At 46.5% G+C, this 22,988-nt stretch overlaps 2 protein-coding genes across 2 annotated transcripts in view; both read right to left on the bottom strand.

The window, feature by feature from the left end:
* The window catches only part of KISS1R (KISS1 receptor), a 423,650-nt gene that overhangs the window by 82,805 nt on the left and 317,857 nt on the right, over nt 1–22,988 (bottom strand). The gene's annotated exons all lie outside the window — the stretch shown is intronic.
* LOC309544483 (uncharacterized protein) overlaps nt 13,755–22,988 on the bottom strand; it is a gene marked incomplete at its 3' end in the record, with an annotated part of 38,000 nt that continues 28,766 nt past the window's right edge. The window contains exon 4 of the mRNA XM_082243390.1: nt 13,755–13,947. Coding sequence (XP_082099516.1) covers nt 13,755–13,947 — 193 coding nt within the window. The remainder of the gene's footprint in view (nt 13,948–22,988) is intronic.

Raw genomic sequence — 22,988 nt, 5'->3', positions numbered from 1 at the left:
TGGGCGAGGCTGTGAATTCCCAGGTATCTGCTTTAGAATCTTTTCAAGGGATGACTAAACAAAGGCTTACTGCACTCTTTCTTCATGTAGAAGATGTAGAGAACCATAGCCGGAGGAATAATATACCTGAATCTACGACTGACCCAGATCTCAGATGTAATGTACAAGCTATCTGCAACATCATTTTGGGAAAACCACATGATGCTGATCTGGAAATCAATAGAGCTCAAAGAGTGGGGAATTTTAGAAACCGACAAGATGTCCCTCAGGATGTTCTGTGTCAAATTCCTTTCTTCAGTATTAAAGAAGAGATAATCCATAAGGCATGGCAGATGAGCCTGATAGAATTTGACTGTGCTCAGATACAAGTTTTTCCAGATTTATCCAGAAACACTCTGTAGATGAGAGGTCTTATGTGCAGGGCCTGCCTTTGGGGTATGCGAGCCCATGGGTAACAGGGGCGCCCTGTGCTGCCATCACGAGTCACTTAGTCACACGAGTCACAGCAGGCACTGCCAGGTCCCCGTGCTCTGGGGCTGGCTGAAGATAAACGCAGCATCGGCACCTGAAAAAATGGCCGCCGCCGGCCTGACAGGTACACTATGCATGCGTCGCTGCTGCTCGGGAAAGCCCGTACATGATCGGCTATTCTCGGACAGGCGCTGCATGCATAGTGGCGTTTTGGCACCGGACGGTGCAATTTTTAAATGCATAGCCAAGGTGCCTCGCCCTCACCAAACGGTAAGTCACTGAGACCCCTCCGCAGCTCCTGTGGGCATGGTACAGGAGAATCTCCTGTACTATGCCTGCAGCACTGCATCTCCTCTACTATAAAAACAGAAAAAAAAATCAGCGCAAAAATACTTATTTACTCTAGACAATGAAGGGGAGGATATAAGGGACTTAACATAAGACAAATAACAAAGGAGTAAAATACAATAAAACAATATATAAAACTAACATGTTTATTACATAATTGCATTGGCAATGGCAATTACATACATGTATGTTTCACAGGCACCTCATATAAAGTCCCACTAATCTCTTTTTTGACTTATTTACTCTAGTATTTACCCTAAAATTATATATAAATATATCACCCAAATCTTTTTCTGTTGTAAAAAGTGCACAGTGCTAAATTAATAATTAAATCTGCATAGCTACTACAGTATACATATCATATAAGACTACTAAATAAATAACAATGAAATAGTCATAACCTCTACAATGTGTAAAAAATACTATCCAAAGTATATGTGCATATATATACAAATACTCAATATAAATTATCCACAATTCATATCTCTGACAGACTCGGTGCAGTAATTACACATAAAATTCATAAATATAAATATAAGTTATTAGTGATCATAAAAAAGTTCCAAGAAAAGTCCAATGAAGTGCAAAAAAGGTGCAATAAAATGTGCAAAAAAGTGCAAATAAATATTTATGGTGACAAATTCATTGGAAGGTGTGCGCCAAAAAAGCAACCTTTGTGCTGCTTCCACCAATCACCCCAAACTGACTCACCAGATGGAGTGCCTGGTAAGATTATAAACCAGCAGTTCTGCCTGTTTTTTATACAGTATATCTAATATGCAGGTTGGTGATTCACTCTAATGAATCCTCCTCAAACAGGCAATTGGTGGGCACGCAGAAGCAAACGCATACATATGTTTCGGATGCATATGTAAACGGCGTTCAATCTATACATGTGAGGTATCGCCGCAAAATTTATAACGAGAGCAACAATTTCAGCCCAAGAACTCCTCTGTAGCTCTAAACTGGTAACCTGTAAAAAATTTTAAAGCGTTGCCTATGGAGATTTTTAAGTAACGAAGTTTGGCGCTATTCCACGAGTGTGCGCAATTTTAAAGCGTGACATGTTAGGTATCTATTTACTTGGCATAACATCATCTTTTACATTATACAAAAATATTGGGCTAACTTTAGTGTGTTTTTTTTACATTTTTTTTATTCATGAAACAGTTTTTTTCCCCAAAAAAACGTGTTTGAAAAATTGCTGTGCTAATACAGTGTGACCTAAAAAGTTGTAATAGATGCCATTTTATTTCTAGGGTCTCTGTTAAAAAAAATATATAATGTTTGGGGGTTCTGAGTAATTTTCTAGCAAAAAAAGAATGATTTTTACATGTAGGAGCGGAGTGCTAGAATTCGCCCGGTAAGGAAGTAGATAATACCTGCAATAATTTGTTACATGGTTATCTATTTGATCTATACCCGAGCTAAAGGGTTTTCTATGTATTATTCAGTTGATCGCTAGGTGGTGGTATTTAGTGAAGCTCTATGTTATCTGGTATTTTGTTTATCTATACTTTATTTGGTGCAAATGTTGGCGTACTAAATTTATGAAATTAACATTATACACTTATAAAAGTATACTCAGATAACACCCCACTTTAATATGTGGTATTGGGGGGCCACTGGTTTATCACACCAGTTATACAAAAAATTGGCCAGTAAGTTTGGCACTGTGTGTAGCAGAGTTAACACAGCAAAAGAGGCAATATTTTTGCAGGACACAAATACACTGTTATGAATGTATTCTGTTAGATAACACCCCACTTCAATCTGTGGTATGGGGGGCCACTGGTTTATCACACCAGTTATACAAACAATTGGCCAGTAAGTTTGGCACTGTGTGTAGCAGAGTTAACGCAGCAAAAGAGGCAACATTTTTGCAGTACCCAAATACACTGTTATAAAAGTATATTGTTAGATAACATCCCGCTTCAATCTGTCATTTTGGGGGGCCACTGGTCTATCACACCAGTTATAATACTTTTTTAAAAGTGCTTTTTTCACTCTTTGTAGTTGTAGTATCGATGCAGAAACGCTCACCACACCAGTCACAATGCTGCACAGTGCAAAATACAAATCGACTATAATATTCTTTCTATATTATTACCCTATATAGTGCACACCAAAGAATAGTACACCTATATCAAATACCAGTCCTTGAAAGGACTTTTGTGGATCTATAACAGAGCGATCTGTGTCACTGACTATCTGTCCCTGCTCCCCACAGCAAACCTCTCCCTACACTGACAAATGAGACAATATAGAGATAGTACACCTATACCAAATACCAGTCCTTAAAAGGACTTTTGTGGACCTATAACAGAGCGATCTGTGTCACTGACAACCTGTCCCTGCTGCACACAGCAAACCTCTCCCTACACTGAGAAAAAGCAGAATGTAAAATAGCAGCCAGTTCAGGTCTATTTATAAGGTAGGGGGTATGTCCATGTGCTGAAATGTCTCAATTGGCTGTCCTGTTCCACCTGATGGATGTGTCATGGGTCAAAGTTCTCAAAGATGTAAACTAATATGGCCACCGCAAACAATGCCATATGTTCGCAAGATCGGCGAACTGAGAACGAGCAAAGTTCGCCGCGAACCGACCGCCGAGCGAACCGCAAGGCCCTCTCTACTCAGGAATGAGAGAGAGAGGATAGCGGTTCTTGATAGTAATTTTGTTGAGCTCCCTATGGCCTGAGAGTATGGTCTTTCTTTGTACAAAAGAGGAGAGGATGAAGGATGAATGAACCTCTTTTCTAGGTTCTCATCAATAAATTGACGTAAAGCCTCAAGTTCAGTCTCTGAAAGTGAAAATATACGTCCAAAGGGAATCTCTGCACCCGGTAACAATGCGATTGGATAATCGTAAGGACGATGAGGTGGTAATACGTCTGCATTCTTTTTATTGAACACGTCCAGGAAATTGTGATAAACTGCAGGAACGTCCTGGCTGGTGTTGGAAGTCGGTTGGACGGTGAGACAGTAAGGCTCCATTCACACCTGGGCGTTTTTGAGTGTTTTTCAACTCCAAAAATGCTCAAAAAAAACCGTTCCAAAACGCCCAACAAGTAAAACCCCATTTAAATGGCCCCTGTTCACATCTGAGCGTTTTGAAAAACGCCTGTAGCTGAAAAAAGTACATGAGCTTCTTTTTGGGCTGATTACCAGCGTTTTTGATAGATGTCAATGCCTGCCTCCAAAAACACCTGAAAATCGCGGTAAAAATCGCGGTAAAATCACGGTAAAAAAATGCGGTAAAACGCTACGCTCAAGTGTGAATGCAGCCTAAAGAAAGGAGAGAACAGAGCAGCGCCACCTGAGTGTACTATTAAAACAATCCTTTATTGGCACAAAAGGTAATGCACTTACATGAGTGATAGGAAATCAGGCGTTACAGTAAGTCATCCGATCCGATGCAGGGGAGGCAGGAGAGGTGTAGACAGTCCTTAATCCTGGCTGTGTCAGTGGCTCCTGGTACTTCCTGGTGTCCTGGTGGCATCACAGCTTCTCCCTCATCACATCTGGCGGAAGCGGGGTGGTTCTAGTTACATACTTACATAGTAGGTGAGGTTGAATAAAGACAATAGTCCATCCAGTTCAACCTGTGTAGGTGTGTGTGGCTTTAATCATCTCACATAGCCCTGAATGTTCTGATCCTTGAGATGTATTTCTAAGAGCCGGTTCACACTGGGGCGACTTGTCAGGTCGCCTGACAAGTCGCCGTGGGTCGCCTGCCATAGATTAGCACAGGACCCGTTCTAATAGGAGCGACACAAGTCGCTCCAACTTAGAAAAAGGGTCCTGTACTACTTTGGGGCGACCTGGAGTGACCTGCATTGACTTCAATGATATGAAGTCCGTGCATGTCGCTCCAAGGTCGCGGTGCGCGCTGTGCACCGTGACTTCACAGGTCGCAAGTCGAATCGCCTCAGTGTGAACCGGCTCTTAGAGTCTTTTGAAAGCCACCATACTTCCCACAGAAACCACCTCTTGTGGTAGAGAATTCCACATTCTTGTAGCCCTAACAGTAAAGAACCCCCCATGTTGCCTGAGGTTAAAACGCTTCTCCTCTAATCGCATTGTATGCCCTCGAGTCCTAGTGTTTGGGGCATGCGTGTCCCTACTTCAGGCGTTGCCTAGAGACCAAAGGAAGCTACCTCTTATATGGCTAGAGCTGGTGTCAGCATCATTAGTTGTCAGGGAGATGGGGGAGTGGCTTAGACACTGGCGTGGAACAGAGCTGAGCTATTATACAGAAGTGAAAGTGTGAGAGTTAGCGCTGCCATCAGTGAAAATAATCCTATATAATATATATATATAATATATATTTAAATACAAATCAATAAATAAACCAATGAACGATTGTATACAGTAATAAATTACATAAATAATTGCCAGGTGCAAACCGTGCTTAAACTTGCAAAAATAAATATGTAGAAGGTTTTCCAGGCCTGTGGCCTGATGTGGGTCTGCCATTATTACCGGTTACCTCTCCAGCCCATGTGAGCTGTGACCCTGGGTGTAAGAACTGAGACATGGACGACTCTGGCATCTCGGTTTTGTGATTTTATTGTAGAAAAGGGGATGGGAGAAGGGAATGAGTGGGATACTCCTTTAGGCTTAACTAATTACACTTGGGACTTAATCCCAGAAAAATGCCCGTTGGCGCTTCCTTGACGCCAGCTGACGCCAGCCAACGCTCACTACCTCTGAGAACACACTGTAGCTTGATAGAAGTGCTGGATCCTCAACAATAAGTCCAAAAGACCCAAGACTGTGAATTGTAGAATTACTGACACTGCTGTACTGCAAAGTCACTGAATGCTCCCCTCCTGCCTTGCACTGGCTTGAGGTAGTAAGTTTTAGGATTCTGTAAAGCTGCAACTGTTAACTGACACACTCTGTCCAATTCAGGGCCCAACTGCAGGTGCCCCCTTTAACCTTGAATTCTTTGGGGTTCACTGACTATGTACCCCCCTCTGTACCTTCAGGGTCCTCAGCCTATGTACCCCCTTTCAGCTAGCTGGCAGTGGATCCCAGAACCTCTTCCGGAGTGGTTCCCTCTGACTCTGGCAGACCCCCAGGGGCAATCCGCAGTAATCACGACCTGTGTATATTTTCCTGGGACTGGACCCCTCTCTCGCTCCGCAGGCTCTCGGCATCCCCTCAGCTCAGCTCAGCACTCTCTGAATTCTCACATGACACCCGAGACATCCGCTTCCTCAGACAGGAGGAGTGACAGCTGTACTCTCCCTCCTGGGACTCTGCTCCCACCAAAGACACCCTGTCGCGCACTTCCCCCAAACTTATACCCACTCCCAGAATCCTTTGCAGCATAATCTGCCTTCTGGGGTAGTTACAAGCTTGGATGCGTCCCCTGATTGGGCTTCCCACACTGCCCTATGAGAAGCCTCTCACAGGAGCCAGTGGGGATACTTTTCCCTCAGCAGGCACATCTGGAAGCCCTGACACCCTAACTAAATAAATCACAACCCTGCTTTTAGGCAGACAAGGCCCACTATGCATTTGCCTAGCACCTACCTGTAGGGTGCTACACCCACCCCACACCAAATGAGTCAGGTCCCTCTGAGGCAGCCGCCTCCTATCAAATACTTCTGCCAAAAATTGGGAGTATCCAACAAACCTGGGGAAGGGAGAAAAGGGAAAAAAAAAAGAATTTACAAATAAATTAGCATGAAAAAATATATCTTTACAATCTGCTGTACATGTAAGATACACAGTTTAAGGTGCATGATAACTGATGCACCTCCCACCAAAAAAACTCACTTGGTGGGGAACAACAAGAAAAATACAATGCAAACATCCTGACTGTCTAACTCTAAGGTGGTCCCACCTAAATAGAGGAAAGGGAAGCAAAAGTTAGTCAACTGCATCACATATGAAATACAAGCATAACTATCTGAACAGTTGAGTGGAAAGACCCTCCTCCATTAGTTACGAGGGCAACCTTTCCACTCCCTCCCTGACTGCCTCTGTTAACCAGTGTCTTGACACACCGGGGTCCTCCTTTGACTTGGAAAAACTTATCCCCTACCACTAGCTATCTAGACACAGTCCTCTTTGTCCAAATGAAACACAGCACCCTCTGCTGTCCCTTTGACCACTTCAGTGAGGAAACAGGGCAGGTCACCGTCTCTCATGACCTACAGTCCTGCTGAGTCAGGGAAAACATCACAGGGGTCCAGCAGGACACCCCACACCAAAGTTCTTGCACACAGGAACTTTTTAGCAACATCTTCATCTGTACAGACTGTGGATGAAGTCCCACACAGCCATTTGTAATCCACAACAGGTCCTGGCCCGATGGCCCAAGGGACCCAGCACACAAAATAGCTTTTCCAGAAGACCCGGACCCGATGGTCCCAAAAGGTCTGACATCACAACGCTTGACTTTCTGAAAGGACCCTGACCTGATGGCCCAAGGGGTTCACTTTAACTTCAATACGTGTAGCTTGAATTCAGCATTATGTCATTTAAACTTCCTTGGTCAGTTGTGGTAGCCAGCTGGCCACACAAATTTTTTTTCTGTAGTTGCTCCTGAAACTCCTCCCTTTTAAAGCGGTAGTATACTCTAAAAAAAAAAAACCCTGCAAGACAAAGGCATAATGAGCTAGTATGCATCGCATACTAGCTCATTATGAAATACTTATCTTAAAACGAAGTGTCACGGAACCATGAACCAGACGTACAACAACAGATAAGTGAAAATAAGAAGGCTTTATTGAAAATCAAGCTGTAAAGCAGAAGTCCAAACGGATGGCGAAACCGAGGCAGAGTCCTGCGAAGCCAGAGGTCAGGAACCAGGAGGGTAGTCAGACGAAGCCGGGATCAGGAACCAGCAGGGTAGTCAGACGAAGCCAGGATCAGGAACCAGCAGGGTAGTCAGACGAAGCCAGGATCAGGAACCAGCAGGGTAGTCAGACGAAGCCAGGATCAGGAACCAGCAGCAGCAGCAGTCTTAGATGCATGTGAACACAGGAGGACCAAGCAAGGAACTGAAGCCACAGACCTCCTATATATATGAGCTAGGCATCCAGCTCCTCCCAGTGGGAAGGAGGAGCCGCAGGGTGGGAGGCTACAAGAAACCCAGAAACCAAGATGGCCGCCAGCACATGTCAAACGAAGGAGAACAGCAAGAAGGTAAGACCATGACAGTACCTCCCCCTCAAGGGCCCCTCCTCCGCGGAGTAAAGAACGGTTTCTGAGGGAAGCGTGCGTGGAAGGCTCGGAGCAAGGCAGGAGCATGGACATCTGCGGAGGGAACCCAGGAACGCTCCTCTGGACCATAACCACGCCAATGAACCAAAAACTGCACCCGACCGCGGACCAGGCGTGAGTCCAGGATATTGCTCACCTCATACTCCTCACGATTGCCCACTTGGACCGGACGGGGCCGAGGAACCGAGGAAGTGAAACGATTACACACCAGTGGCTTCAACAGGGAGACATGAAACACGTTGGAGATCCGCATGCCAGGGGGAAGCGCAAGGGCATAGGCTACCGGGTCTACCCTGCGAAGCACTTGGAAGGGACCAACAAAGCGAGGCGCCAGCTTGGGAGTGGGCACTCGAAGGTTGAGGTTGCGGGTGGACAACCATACACGGTCTCCGGCCTGGTAGGAAGGAGCAGGCGCTCGTCTGCGATCAGCCTGGAGTCTCTGGCGCTGCGCAGAGACCTCAAGGGACTTCTGGATCTGTACCCAAGAAGCACGTAGGACGGAAAGGTGATCCTCCACAGCCGGAATATCCTGGGGAGAGAATACCTCCGGTAACACGGCAGGTTGGAACCCATAATTGGCCATGAAGGGAGACGTCCCAGAGGAAGAGTTCACCGCCGTGTTCCTGGCAAACTCAGCCCAAGGCAGGAGGTCAACCCAATTGTCTTGGTGATCGGAGACATAGCAACGAAGGAATTGCTCCAAGGCCTGATTGGATCGTTCTGCGGCCCCATTGGACTGAGGGTGGTAGGCCGAGGAGAAGGAGAGATGAATCCCCAACTGGGAGCAAAAGGCACGCCAGAACCTGGACACAAACTGACTCCCCCGATCCGACACAATCTCCTTGGGCAGACCGTGCAACCGGAAGACCTCCCTGGCAAAAATCGTGGCCAACTCCTGTGCAGAGGGTAACTTCTTGAGAGGAACACAGTGGCACATTTTGGAAAATCGATCCACAATCATGAGAATGACCGTATGGCCTCGGGATGCAGGGAGGTCCACAATGAAATCCATCCCCAGGTGTGACCATGGGCGCTCCCCGGTGGCTATGGGTTGCAGAAGTCCCAACGGAAGGTGCCGAGGGGACTTACTCTGGGCACAAACGGAGCATGCCGCTACATATGCGGCGATGTCGGAACGTAGGGAAGGCCACCAGAACAGACGTGAAACAGCCCAGGACAGCTGATTCTTTCCAGGATGCCCCGCGGTCTTGGAGTTATGGTAGGTTCGCAACAACCGAGTGCGCAACTCCTCAGGCACAAAACATCTGCCGTTGGGTCTCCCAGAGGGAGCACCAGATTGAGCCGCCAAAATCGGGTAAGCGTTCTTGATCGTGATGCGATTGAGACCCCTGTAATCGATGCAAGGCCTCAACTCACCGCCCTTCTTTTTCACAAAGAAAAATCCAGCCCCTGCCGGGGACGAGGATTTGCGAATGTGTCCGCGTGAAAGCGCCTCCTTCACGTACTCCTCCATGGCCTCATTCTCCGCTACCGACAGTGGATAGACCTTGCCACGAGGAGGAACGGCACCAGGTTGTAACTCGATGGCACAATCGTATGGGCGGTGCGGAGGTAGGGCAACCGCGCGCACCTTATCGAATACATCCCGGTACTCCTCATATTCAGGAGGCAACAGAGAGTCCGAGGAAGTACACAGCAACTTGACAGGCCCATGGATGCAACTAGCCCCACACTGCGGTGACCACGAGAGGATCTCGGCCGATCTCCAATCGAAAGTCGGATTATGCTTCTGGAGCCAGGGGTACCCCAAGACCACCGAGTAGTGTGGAGACGAAATAACCTGGAAGCAAACCGACTCTCTGTGAACGGCACCAATGGCTATCCCCACTGGAAGGGTCTCATGAGTCACGTGTGGCGGCAGAAGGGGTCTGCCGTCTATCGCCTCAAGAGCCAGTGGAGAACCTCGGGCCTGCAGAGGAATGGAATTGGCGGCAGCGAACACACTATCAATGAACAAACCACCAGCACCAGAGTCCACCAACGCCTGGGTCGTCACTGAGCCCCCGACCCAGGAGAGGACAACAGTGATCAGTGGTTTGTCAACACGGGAAACCGGGGACGAGGAGACTCCACCCAAGATCTGCCCCCGACAGGATCTCAGGTGCGAGCGTTTCCCGGACGGTTCGGACATGCCAACCGAAAATGCCCACCGAGACCACAGTACATGCATCGACCCTCGCGTCTTCGGAGTACCCTCTCCCCCTCGGACAGGCGAGCAAAGCCCAGCTGCATGGGTTCACCCCCAGCCAAGTTATCCCCAGGAGGCGTGGGAGGAGAGGGAGGCACGGGTGGGACAGCAAAGGTAGGCGCCAATCTGTTAGGAGGCCTCCGCAGACTCTCCTTAAAGGAAGGTCTCTCCCTGAGTCTGGTGTCAATCAAAATCAAGAAAGAAATAAGAGACTCGAGCTCCACTGGTAGGTCCTTAGCTGCAACCTCATCCTTCAAGGCATCCGAGAGACCATGAGAGAAAGCAGCGACCAGAGCCTCATTATTCCAGCCCACCTCTGCTGCCAGGGTACGAAACTCAATGGCGTATTCAGCTACGGATCGTGAACCCTGTCTGATGGACATAAGGAGCTTCGCAGCAGAGGCAGCACGAGCCGGCACATCGAATACCCTCCAAAGAGAAGCAACAAAACCGGAAAACTCGGCAACCACCGGATTGTTGTTCTCCCATAAAGGGCTGGCCCAGGCCAAGGCCTTGTCCGAGAGCAGCGAAATTAAGAAGGCCACCTTTGATCTCTCAGTAGGAAAGGCATGTGGCAGCAACTCAAAATAAATGCCCACCTGGTTAAGGAAACCTCGGCACGGAGTTGGCTCTCCCCCAAAGCGCTGTGGAAGGGGGGCAGAACCGGTCATACCCCGAAACACCGCAGGCGCAACAACAGGTGTCGGGGTAGACTCTGGCGCAACAACCGGAGCGGCAGTAGGAGCGGGCCCAGGAGCGACAACCGACCCATCGGCAACGGGAGCGAAATGAGCCGTGCGTTCAAGCAGGGTTTGCAACGCCACGGCGAACCGACCCAACAGGTGATCCTGCTGATCAAGTCTGGCAACCAGCGTGGGTAGCGAGGATGGCCCTGTACCATGAACCAGACGTACAACAACAGATAAGTGAAAATAAGAAGGCTTTATTGAAAATCAAGCTGTAAAGCAGAAGTCCAAACGGATGGCGAAACCGAGGCAGAGTCCTGCGAAGCCAGAGGTCAGGAACCAGGAGGGTAGTCAGACGAAGCCAGGATCAGGAACCAGCAGGGTAGTCAGACGAAGCCAGGATCAGGAACCAGCAGCAGCAGCAGTCTTAGAAGCATGTGAACACAGGAGGACCAAGCAAGGAACTGAAGCCACAGACCTCCTATATATATGAGCTAGGCATCCAGCTCCTCCCAGTGGGAAGGAGGAGCCGCAGGGTGGGAGGCTACAAGAAACCCAGAAACCAAGATGGCCGCCAGCACATGTCAAACGAAGGAGAACAGCAAGAAGGTAAGACCATGACACGAAGCCCTGACACAGACCCCCGGACAACGCTGTGGGAGCGGACATGATCCCTCTGCGTCTCTTCCGGAAGCCGCGATGACGTCACCCCGCGCATGCGCACAGGGTTTTAACTTTCCGGCAACTTCCCGGCAAGGAACTCTGAAGGTCCGCCAGACCTTCAGAGCACATGCGCCGCTAGTGTCAGCGGCTGCATGCAGTGCAAATATCTCCTAAACCGTGCAGGTTTAGGAGATATTAATTGTACATACAGGTAAGCCTTATTATAGGCTTACCTGTAGGTAAAAGTCACATAAATCAGTATACTAACACTTTAATGAACACTGACAATCGTCTTTCAGATGTAATACTCTGTATGGGGCACTTGGACATACTCTCCGTTTTCATTTTTGACTCGGATGGACCAAGCATGTCTTGAGCCGTCTGGGCGGCGGACTTCCACCCTATCTATGTAGATGGAGAGCCCGTAAATACCACTGAGCTTTGACCTTGTTAAATTTGTCTTTTAACCCCTCCTCTGGGGAGTCCCAGTATGGTTTTGGGACAAACAGGTAGTCCCAGATGAGTTCATCGCACCAAAAGTCCCTGCACTTTTCCACGAACAACATCACTTCCCTTGGTGCATAAAGGTAGTCATACCCGTACTCCAATGCAACTTTTTTCTGCATCCATTGCTGAATTCTAGACAACCGGGGAAGGGTCCTCCGGTTACCTCTTCTGGTGGAGAAAAGGGAGTGCATATTCTTTGTATCATTTCCTTATATGCTGTGTTCTGGTCCCTTGCCCTAGCAATGTTCCCGGGTAGGGTGAGGTCTGGGACCCTTGTAACGTGGGTGTCGCAGAACCCCAATTTCTGGGCCAGTTCCCCCCTTTCAATGGCTTCCTTAGCCTCCTGGTCCAAGGGTGCAGTCACTTCGGGAACTGGGGAGCTGCTACCAGTCTCTGACCCCCATTCCCACTCGGTCTCATCAACTGATCCCCAATCATCCATGCCTTCCTCTAAGGATCCGTGCTTCATGGAGAAGGATGGGGAATCAATTCTAACATGGCCTCTCTCACCCTCACTGCTGAGGCTGGAAGAGGACACTTGGGTGACTTCTGTCTTGACAGGCTGTGGGACATTAATAGGTGCAGATCCCATTAGGGCCCTTACTGTAGACACCTCTGACCACTCTCCTACAGTTTTGGTGAACACAGACCCCCCTCCCTATGGAGCTCTGTGACCGAACTCCCTTGTGACCGGACTGCAGGCCCACCGACTGCTGGCAGGGCCTCCAGCTGCATCATCAGCCTGAACATGCCCCTTCCTGCTACGCTGAGGAATTTTGACTCATTCCCGTCACCTCCTGGGTGAGGCCGGTCTCCCACATAACAGTCAACTTCCTGGGATGGCCCTCACCCTTCTCAGCCCAAAGAAGTGGATCACTGCATTGCCCACATTGAACCCACACCTGCACTTTCAGAGTAATGGTGGCACATTCGGGACATACCACCCCAAGGAACTCTCGACCTCCTCCGGTGCACAACGTGAGTCCGCCGTCCGGCATCATCCGGATGCCAGTATCCCAGACTAGGGGGGGGGATTGGGCTGCTGGATCTGCTCCGCAGGGTTTTCGCCCATGGTGGCAGTAATAGCAGAAACACTCTTCGCTCCTCTCATGAACGACATGCCTCCTTCTTCTACACGTGTCTCCTGCACGACCGCGCCCTAGGGAGGGTATATTTATAGAGTCCCCTGGATCATTCCTGATTGGCCGGATGTTCCCGCTGTCTCCACCCTTTCGCCATATTGGGCGGTTACTCCTCCCACTGGGCAGACCTGAACTTGGCGTGCTTTCCTGCGTGGTACTGTAACTCTTCCCCTCAAATGCTGCCTCGCTGCAAACACTCGGGAAGTAACTGCAAAGCAGATTAGGTCACTTGCTAGACATACATCCGCCAATCTTAATTGCACTAGGGCCTCCACTGAAGCCAGCTGTCCCTTCTTGCTCGGCAAGAGTAGCATCCCTCTGCCGGTCGCACGGCCGATACTCTTCCTTGCCACACATGTGCAATCCTCATCTTCCATACTGGCTCCGGGTCTAGCCCCACTGCCCTTCTCGGCATGGCCGACTACAAACCCCACAGTATGCGTGCAGCAAGCATGAAGAATAAATGTCCCACTGTCATATGCACGGTCAACATCTTCCCACATAGCGTGCACCACCACCACGGCCCCTGGCACCTCTGTTCCCGTGCCCCTTGCCTCCATTTTCACCGTCCACACTAGGACCGTCTACATCCTCTTCCCTGTCCTCCTTGGGACTTCTTACTGTTAAGAAGTTGCAGCATTCATACACTCGAACACATTTGCCTCCTGCCCTCCATTTTCTGATAGCAGAACACATTTCATAATCCATATGAAAAGTCTTTGTCACATCACAATTTTTCTTAGAACATATTCGTTGCCACAGACATCCTTCCCTGTGGGCTTCCAACTTCAGTCCACTCTCCCTACCTCCCATGGTTGCAGTCTCACACCCGGCCTAGCGCTTGAATAGCAGTTCCGGACACGAAAAGGGATTTTTTGGACTTTTCTTTTTGCCGTTTCCAAGAACAACCACCCCAGTAGCCAATGGCACAATCCCGGGCGAGCCCCCAAATGTAGCATGTTTTCCAGGCCTGTGGCCTGATGTGGGTCTGCCATTGTTACAGTTTACCTTTTCAGCCCATGTGAGCTGCGACCCTGGGTGTGAGAACTGAGACATGGATGACTCAGGCATCTTGGTTTTGTGGTTTTATTGTAGAAAAGGGGATGGGAGAAGGGAATGAGTGGGATACTCCTTTAGGCTTAACTTAATACACTTGGGACTTAATCCTAGAAAAATGCAGTTGGCGCTTCCTTGATGCCAGCCGATGCCAGCCAATGCTCACTAACTCTGAGAACACACTGTAGCTTGATAGAAGTGCTGGATCCTCGACAATAAGTCCAGAAGACCCAAGACGGTGAATTGTAGAATTACTGACACTGCTGTACTGCAAAGTGTAACGCTCCTGCGTTTTATGTATGATGTGGATTTTCAGCTGCAGAAATATTCCACTTCAGTAGTCATGTAGAGAAACGCTGAGACACCAATCCCAACTCTCAATGACTCATCATGTGTGGATGATCTCAATTCAGCAAGTAAATACACACACTCAATAAGATGTTTCCTAGAGTGACTTATGTATATAGTAACACAGTGATGATAGGCTGAAGAGACAGGTTGGGTAGAGATGGTAGATGACAGACACTTGAAAGGAAATGTTCTTGAAAGTAAGATAGTAGCAGATGGGATGCAGATAGGTTTAGCAATCATGTATGGTAGCAGATGACAGAGTAGCAGGTGGACATACAAGAGAGATCAACCCAGTGCAAGAACAGGTGGTAGTAGGCTCAAGAGCTAGCAATCTTAGATAATGCAGATGTAGTAATAGTCCTTAGTATGCAGAGCTAGATAGTGTAAGCTTTAGTATGAAAGTTATAGAGGTTTCCCCTGTGGGGTACTTATCACTAATAGCAATGTAGCAGAGGAGAGGTTCGGCAAGAGCGGATGATCCGGTAGCGGGATACAGGGATCAGCGCAGCGTGGTTCCAACAGCGAGGTATGCTTGCAAGCATGAGAGCTTCAAGACAGGTTAGCATCAAGGCACAAAGCAGTTTGAACGAACACATGTGAGTGAGAGCCGGCGATCTAAATAGCCATCCAGTCCGGCGCTCAGTGATGACAGCATCAGTAATTAGGGTACCCAAAGGTACCAGAACATTACACAAAGTCACTGAATACTCCCCTCCTGCCTTGCACTGGCTTGAAGTAGTACGTTGTAGGATTCTGTAAAGCTGCAACTGTTAACTGACAAACTCTGTACAATTCAGGGCCCAACTGCAGATGCCCCCTTTAACTTTCACCGGATCCCCTCAGCTCAGCTCAGCACTCTCTGGATTCTCAAGCAACACCCAAAGACATCCACTTCCTCAGACAGGAGGAGAGACAGCCGTTCTCTCCCTCCTGGGACTCTGCTCCCGCCAAAGACACGCACAAAGTGTCATGCACTTCCCCCAAACTTATACCCACTCCCAGAATCCTTTGCAGCATAATCTGCCTTCTGGGGTAGTTACAAGCTTGGATGCGTCCCCTGATTGGGCTTCCCACACTGCCCTATGAGAAGCCTCTCACAGGAGCCAGTGGGGATACTTCTCCCCTCAGCAGGCACATCTTGAAGCCCTGACACCATAACTAAATAAATCACAACCCTGTTGTTATGCAGACAAGGCCCACTATGCATTTACCTAGCACCTACCTGTAGGGTGCTACAAATAAATATATGTCCTCCAATTTTAATGCATAAAGTAGACAAATGTCCTTCAATAAGGTGCACACATTTGATGAAGTGACGCCCTCCCTCTGGGCGTTCGCAATAGAGGGAGGGCGAAACGCAGCGTCTAGCAGGACAGAGCGCGTGTAACGTTGACGTCATTTCTGGTCAGTGGAATGCGTGTTGCTGGAGTAGCAACCACCGAACCGAGTAGAGCCAGTTTCTGACTTCCTTTTTCTAAGTGTAATGTTTTCTTTTGCACAATAAATTTTATAAAACGTATTTCACCATGACGAGCTTCATTTTTCTTTGGTGAACCATGGGAATACAGCCAGCCAGCAATATATGCCAGCAGCCTCCTGCAGTGGGATACTTAATCAGCAGTGGATTACCAGGATCTAAAGACCACACATCTTTGTATAAGGCTCTTTACACATTGGGTCCCGGTAAGTAGGGATACTTAAGGGGGAGCACCAGCACTTTGTACAGGAGTGCAGCACTGGAGCACTTTTCAGCACAGTCACTTCATCAAATGTGTGCATTTTATTGAAGGACATTTGTCTACTTTATACACTACAATTGGAGGACATTTATTTATTTATTTTTGCAGGTTTAAGCACGGTTTGCACCTGGCACTTATTTATGTATTTATTACTGTATACTATTGTTCATTGGTTTATTTATTGATTTGTATTTAAATATATATTTATTGAAAGGATTATTTTCACTGATGGCAGCGTTGACTCTCACACTTTCACTTTAAAGGCACAGACACCTTATTAGTTAGCAGCAGCCACTGATTGATTTATATATACACATATACTTCATATTATCATATTATGTGTATATCAAGTATATACACATATACTTCATATAATATTGTTTTTTACATTTTTAATTTACATGCACAGCTCCATAAGCACTAGGACCTTTCTTTCTATTATACAGAAGGGATGCTGTGCTGTGAGAAATAAGGGCTGAATAACGGGGTCGAATTACCCTATATGCACTTGTTTGGAGTAATGTGGGTAGTTATGCAAGATGCTATTTAAGTAATAAAGTGCTCTGGGTGGATGGGGTCAGAAGAAAGGCAAAGAAGGGGGAAGAAAAGTGTGATTATGATTAAAAGCTAAGATTGAACACATATATGAATATGATGCAACTGGATAAAATACAAGAGTATACTGTACTTGAATATTGGTCTACCGTCTTAAGTGAGGTGTCCTGATTGAAGTTCCCTCGTGGGGATTGGGGGGCTGATATAGAGTAGAGGGGAAGGAGGGGGATAATTTGTACGGTGTCTCTGCGCACAAGTGAGACTTATGTGTGCGAATCGCACGTGCTCACATGACGGTGAGGCAGCTGGCAGGTAGGGATGATCTAATGGTTTGGGTCGACCATCGGTTCGACCTGAACATTGACTGTTCGAAATTCGGCCGAATTCCGAACTTTTTGCAGGAAAAAGTTCGGAATTCGGCAACCAGAACCGACCAAAATGCAATGGGACAGGAACTGGGCTTTAAAAGCCCGTGATTGGACCAGAACCATCAGTAAAAGCCAATTGAGGGGGCAGGAGGATGCTAGGAATGTGATTGAAGTGACTAGGAGGTCCAGAAGCCAATCAGTAGTGAATACGTCCCCCAGTATATAATATAGCCCTGCCAAATCTCTAGCACTGTAATACAGGGGCTGTGGAAGATAGTGGAAGCAGTTCTGTTACTCCTGCTGCAAAAGTGTCATTTAGCAATTATTAGTGTGAGGAAAGGCATATTTAGTGTAGTTAGGGTACTATTTTCCACTATAGTTAGATTCAATATTCTAGTTTCTGTAGGGAAAGTGTTAAGTGTCAGGGTGACCGTAGTGTAGTGTAGGGTGAACTGACTCTGACTGCTATGGCAGGGTGACCAAACTATTCCATGTAAGGGTGACCGCCATAGAAAAAAGATTGTTTGTCTTAGAATTGCAGTAGAGCAGGCATATGGCTCCACTCCTTTCACACCTGGCCATTTTTGTTGTAGGTGTTTATTGGGCTTTTTTGTGGACATCTTTGGAGGCAGGCATAACATCTGAACTTCTGTATAGGGGTATATATACACACACATATATGTATATATACACATACACACATATAGGTGTAAAAGTAGCAGAACCCTATGCCTGCGCTAATGAAATTATTTGCAGGCATAGGGCTCCGCTCCTATCACACAGAAGTTCAGATGTTATGCCTTCCTCCAAAGATGCCCAAAAAATGCCCAAAAAAACGCCTGCAACAAAAACGCCCAGGTGTGTTGTTGCAGGCGTTTTTTTGGGCATTTTTTGGGCGTCTTTGGAGGCATCTGACCTTCTGTATAGGGGTATATATACACACACACACATAAATGTATTTATACACATACACACATATAGGTGTGATAGGAGCGGAGCCCTATGCCTGCAAATAATTTTTGTTAGCGCAGGCATAGGGTTCCGCTACTTTCACACCTATATGTGTGTATGTGTATATATACATATATGTGTGTGTGTATTGTGACAGGAAGTCAGGTAAATCTGGGGATGTAGTCACAGAGAGGAGACACATTCCCACCTGGTTTGGAAAGTTCACCAATTACTATAGGGTGTCGGCTGCCAAAGGCAGCAGGAAGGTGTAAAGAAGTTGAAAGGCCTTCAGCTGTTCGGAATGAGGAAATGAAGGCCTCTATAATTTGTCCAGAGGAAGTCTATGGATTGCTGCCTCCGGAAGCTGTCTCCTGAAGCCGTGTGGGCTGGGAGAAGGAGGACAGTCAGATGAGTGCCTCCCGACAAGCTGTGTGGGCATGGGAGAAGACCCCCTGAAGTGATGTGTGCTAAGGAGGGTAACCAGTTGTGAAGACTTCTCAAGGTAAATAAACAAACTATTTCTATGTGGAAGAAATAAAGGAATGTTTGCCATGTGAAGAGAAAAACAAAGGGACAGCTTAAATGAACATGTGCTGTGGTGGAGAGATAAAACATGTACTATTGAGAGTCTGCTGTATGACCAGCCAAGTCTGCCCAACAGTAGGTTGGGGACAGACTTCATTAGATAGGTTCCAGTGTGTGAGAAGGTAGCCGCCCACAGTGGCAAGGATTTATTTTGTTTTATTCTATTTTGGCTGTTTTGAGGCTTGCAATTGTGTGAAGTAAATTGCATGAATAAATCAGTGTTGTTCTGCTCGGCTATCTCTCTGTGAAAACGCACCCCCAAAGGGGTCATCCACGCCTACCACCGAGCTAATCCCTCACAGTATCTATACCCCTACACAGAAGTTCAGATGTCATGCCTGCCTCCAAAGGCATCCACAAAAAAGCCCAATAAAAGCCTGCAACAAAAACGGCCAGGTGTGAAAATAGCGGAGCCATATGCCTGCTCTACTGCAATTATAAGACAAACAATCTTTTTTGATTCTTTTCTGGTTCTGGACATGCTACAGAGCTGAAACTTCACAGGTACACTTTTTAGACCCCCCAGACACTAAATCCAAAGAGATCTCATTTTTTTTTCAATAATTTTTTTCGATAATTGGCTCTCTATCAAAAACGACAATTTTTAAGAACTTTTTTTGTGTGATTAATAGTCCCTGGGGCATGACCCAGAACCCTAGGCACTTTTTAGGGGCATTTATTGGGTTTTAGGGCTTCAAAATGGAGTTTATTGATTACCGAAGTTCGGGTCCCATTGATTTCAATGGAGTTCTGGAATCCGGACCCAAACTTTTGGAAAGTTCGGGTGTTCTGGTCGAACCAAACTTTTCAAAAGTTCGATCATTCCTACTGGCAGTTAGTGATTAACCGAACACCCCCCGGTTCGGTTCGCACCAGAACACAGCAAACAGAGGAAAAGTTTGTTCGAACAAACGAACCCCATTGTAGTCTTTGGGACTCGAACCTCAAAAATCAAACTGCCTCATTTTGAAGGCTTAAATGCAAGTTATTGCCCCAAAAAAGTGTATGGGGGTCCGGGTACTGACTTAAGGAACATGTAGTAGCAATGCAAAATAAGTTTTTAAAAACAATTGTTTTTAAAGGAGCAGTGATTTACTGATTTTAATAGTAAAACTATAAAAATGAAAAATTCCTTCAAATATCGTGCCTGGGGGGTCCCCTTAATGTGCCTGTAAAGTAGCGCATCTCTACGATGTATGTAGCCTGCTGCAGCAATACTGACATTTCTAAAGGAAAAAATGTCATATACAAATATACATACACATTTCAAATCGCATGTACTTGTCATACAGGTGCAGAAAAATTGAGCCTGGGTTGTTGGTGGTGCCTGAACACCGCAATCCCTCGCAGTTACTCTTGCTGGACGCGGGAACGGGCCCTGCTGCTAAATATTCCATACAAATTTGAAATCGCATGTACTTGTCATACAGGTGCCAAAAATTGGGCCTTGGTGTTGGTGGTGCCTGAACACCATAACCAACCCCTTGGAGTTACTCTTGCTGGGCGCAGGAATGGGACCTGCTGGTAAGAATTCCATACAAATTTGAAATTGCATGTACTTATACAGGTGCAAAAAATTGGGCCTTTGGTGTTGGTGGTGCCTGAACACCGTAACCCCTCACAGTTACTCTTGCTGGACGCAGGGCACAGGGACAGGACCTGCTGTTAAAAATTACATACAACATTTAAATTGTATGCACCTGTCATTCAAGTGCAGAAAAATTAGGCCTTTGGGGTTGGTGGTGACCTAAACCAAAAACATTGTTGGAAACTAGCAAAATCAAGGTAGAGGAATTGGATAGGCAGCATATGCAGTCTTCAAGGGATGGCAGACCCCTAGCAAATTCAATCAGTTACATCAGCATCAGGGGCTTGATAGCTCTTGTTGATCCAGGACTGGCTCATTTTGATAAAAGTCAGCTGGTCAACAGAGTTTGTGGACAGACGCAATCTTTTGTAGGTAATCAATTTACACAGCGCTAGCATAAATGAATAAAGAACTAATAAAAGTGACACAAATAAATAATGATGTGACTCAAATATATGTGCAAAAATTCCAAAAAAATGTCCAAAATTAGTGATAAAATAGAGAAAGTGTCCAAATAGATAATCAGTGATAAAGTGCTCCAGTGCAGATCAAACACTCGTGCTCCAAGTGGTGGTGACCCCTCCAGGACCCCTACTCACCAGAAAGCGTGGACCCAGCAAGGGTCTAATAAGCTTGTGGACACTTTAAAAACTCTTGATATCTGGGCTAATTCCTCAAGGATCAGGGGCTGGATACACCTTCCCACAATAGACAGTCCTAAGTTTCCTCCAAACAATGTTGTCAAGAGAGAAAAAGGGACCAGGATAGTGAAGTCTGTTTTACAAAAGTTTATTTGAATAAAGGCAAAAGATATACTCACAAAAAGAGTAAAACAATGAGCGAGGTATCTTTTGTAGGTAATCAATTTACACAGCACTAGCATAAATGAATAAAGAACTAATAAAAGTGACACAAATAAATAATGATGTGACTCAAATATATGTGCAAAAATTCCAAAAAAATGTCCAAAATTAGTGATAAAATAGAGAAAGTGTCCAAATAGATAATCAGTGATAAAGTGCTCCAGTGCAGATCAAACACTCGTGCTCCAAGTGGTGGTGACCCCTCCAGGACCCCTACTCACCATAGAGCGTGGACCCAGCAAGGGTCTAATAAGCTTGTGGACACTTTAAAAACTCTTGATATCTGGGCTAATTCCTCAAGGATCAGGGGCTGGATACACCTTCCCACAATAGACAGTCCTAAGTTTCCTCCAAACAATGTTGTCAAGAGAGAAAAAGGGACCAGGATAGTGAAGTCTGTTTTACAAAAGTTTATTTGAATAAAGGCAAAAGATATACTCACAAAAAGAGTAAAACAATGAGCGAGGTATACACAGTAATCAGCCGAGAGCGCCGCTATTAGCATGCGTTCCACGGCTGTTCGGGAAGTAGACTGGAAGTGACGATGGCTCGGGTGTCATACCGGAAGCCATCGTCACTTCTGGTTTACTTCCCGGCTGATTACTGTGTATACCTCGCTCATTGTTTTACTCTTTTTGTGAGTATATCTTTTGCCTTTATTCAAATAAACTTTTGTAAAACGGCCTTCACTATCCTGGTCCCTTTTTCTCTCTTGCCAACATTGTTTGGAGGAAACTTAGGACTGTCTATGGTGGCAAGGTGTATCCAGGCCCTTGATCCTTGAGGAATTAGCCTGGATATCAAGAATTTTTAAAGTGTCCACAAGCTTATTAGACCCTTGCTGGGTCCACGCTTTCTGGTGAGTAGGGGTCCTGGAGGGGTCACCACCACTTGGAGCACGAGTGTTTGATCTGCACTGGAGCACTTTATCACTGATTATCTATTTGGACACTTTCTCTATTTTATCACTAATTTTGGACATTTTATTGGAATTTTTGCACATTTTTATATTTGAGTCACATCGTTATTTATTGTGTCACTTTTATTAGTTCTTTATTCATTTATGCTAGCACTGTGTAAATTGATTACCTACATCCTATCTGAGTATATACTTGGTGAACAGCAGCTACAACTTTTTTATTGTAATTTATTTATTAATTTTCAGTTGTAGGGTTAGCGCGGGTTTAATTTTGTTTTGCAGACGCAATCTTTTGTCTGTCACAAAACCTCCAGCAGCACTGAACGTCCGTTAAGAAAGCACGCTGGAAGCAGGTCAGGCCAGTGGCTCCATTGCATATTGAGAAAGTTCTGGCCAGTGGTCCATCCTCAAGACCCAGTAACCCAGTGAATGCTCAGCTGGAAAGGTCTCCAAGTTTGCTCTTGTACCTAGATAATCATGCACCATATGATGGAGACGCTGCAGATGGCTGCTTAAACCTAACAGCCCTGGGTGCTGCCGAGGACTAAAGAACTGTTTAAAGGCATCGGTCAGCCAACCGCCTTCTCCACCGCTCCTCCTTTGGCTGAATGATGCCTCAGAAACAAGTCCGGAAAATGTTGACCTCCCAGTGTCTGGAAAGGTGATACACAAATTTTTTTTCAAGGCCTCCTCAAGATGTTTCATCCTCTGCTCCCTCTGAGAAGGCAGGATGAGCTCTGCAACT

This window comes from Pelophylax lessonae (genome assembly GCF_965119305.1).
Source record: "Pelophylax lessonae genome assembly, chromosome: 1".
Classification (NCBI taxonomy): Eukaryota; Metazoa; Chordata; class Amphibia; order Anura; family Ranidae; genus Pelophylax; species Pelophylax lessonae.
This window is presented reverse-complemented; position numbering and strand designations above follow the sequence as displayed.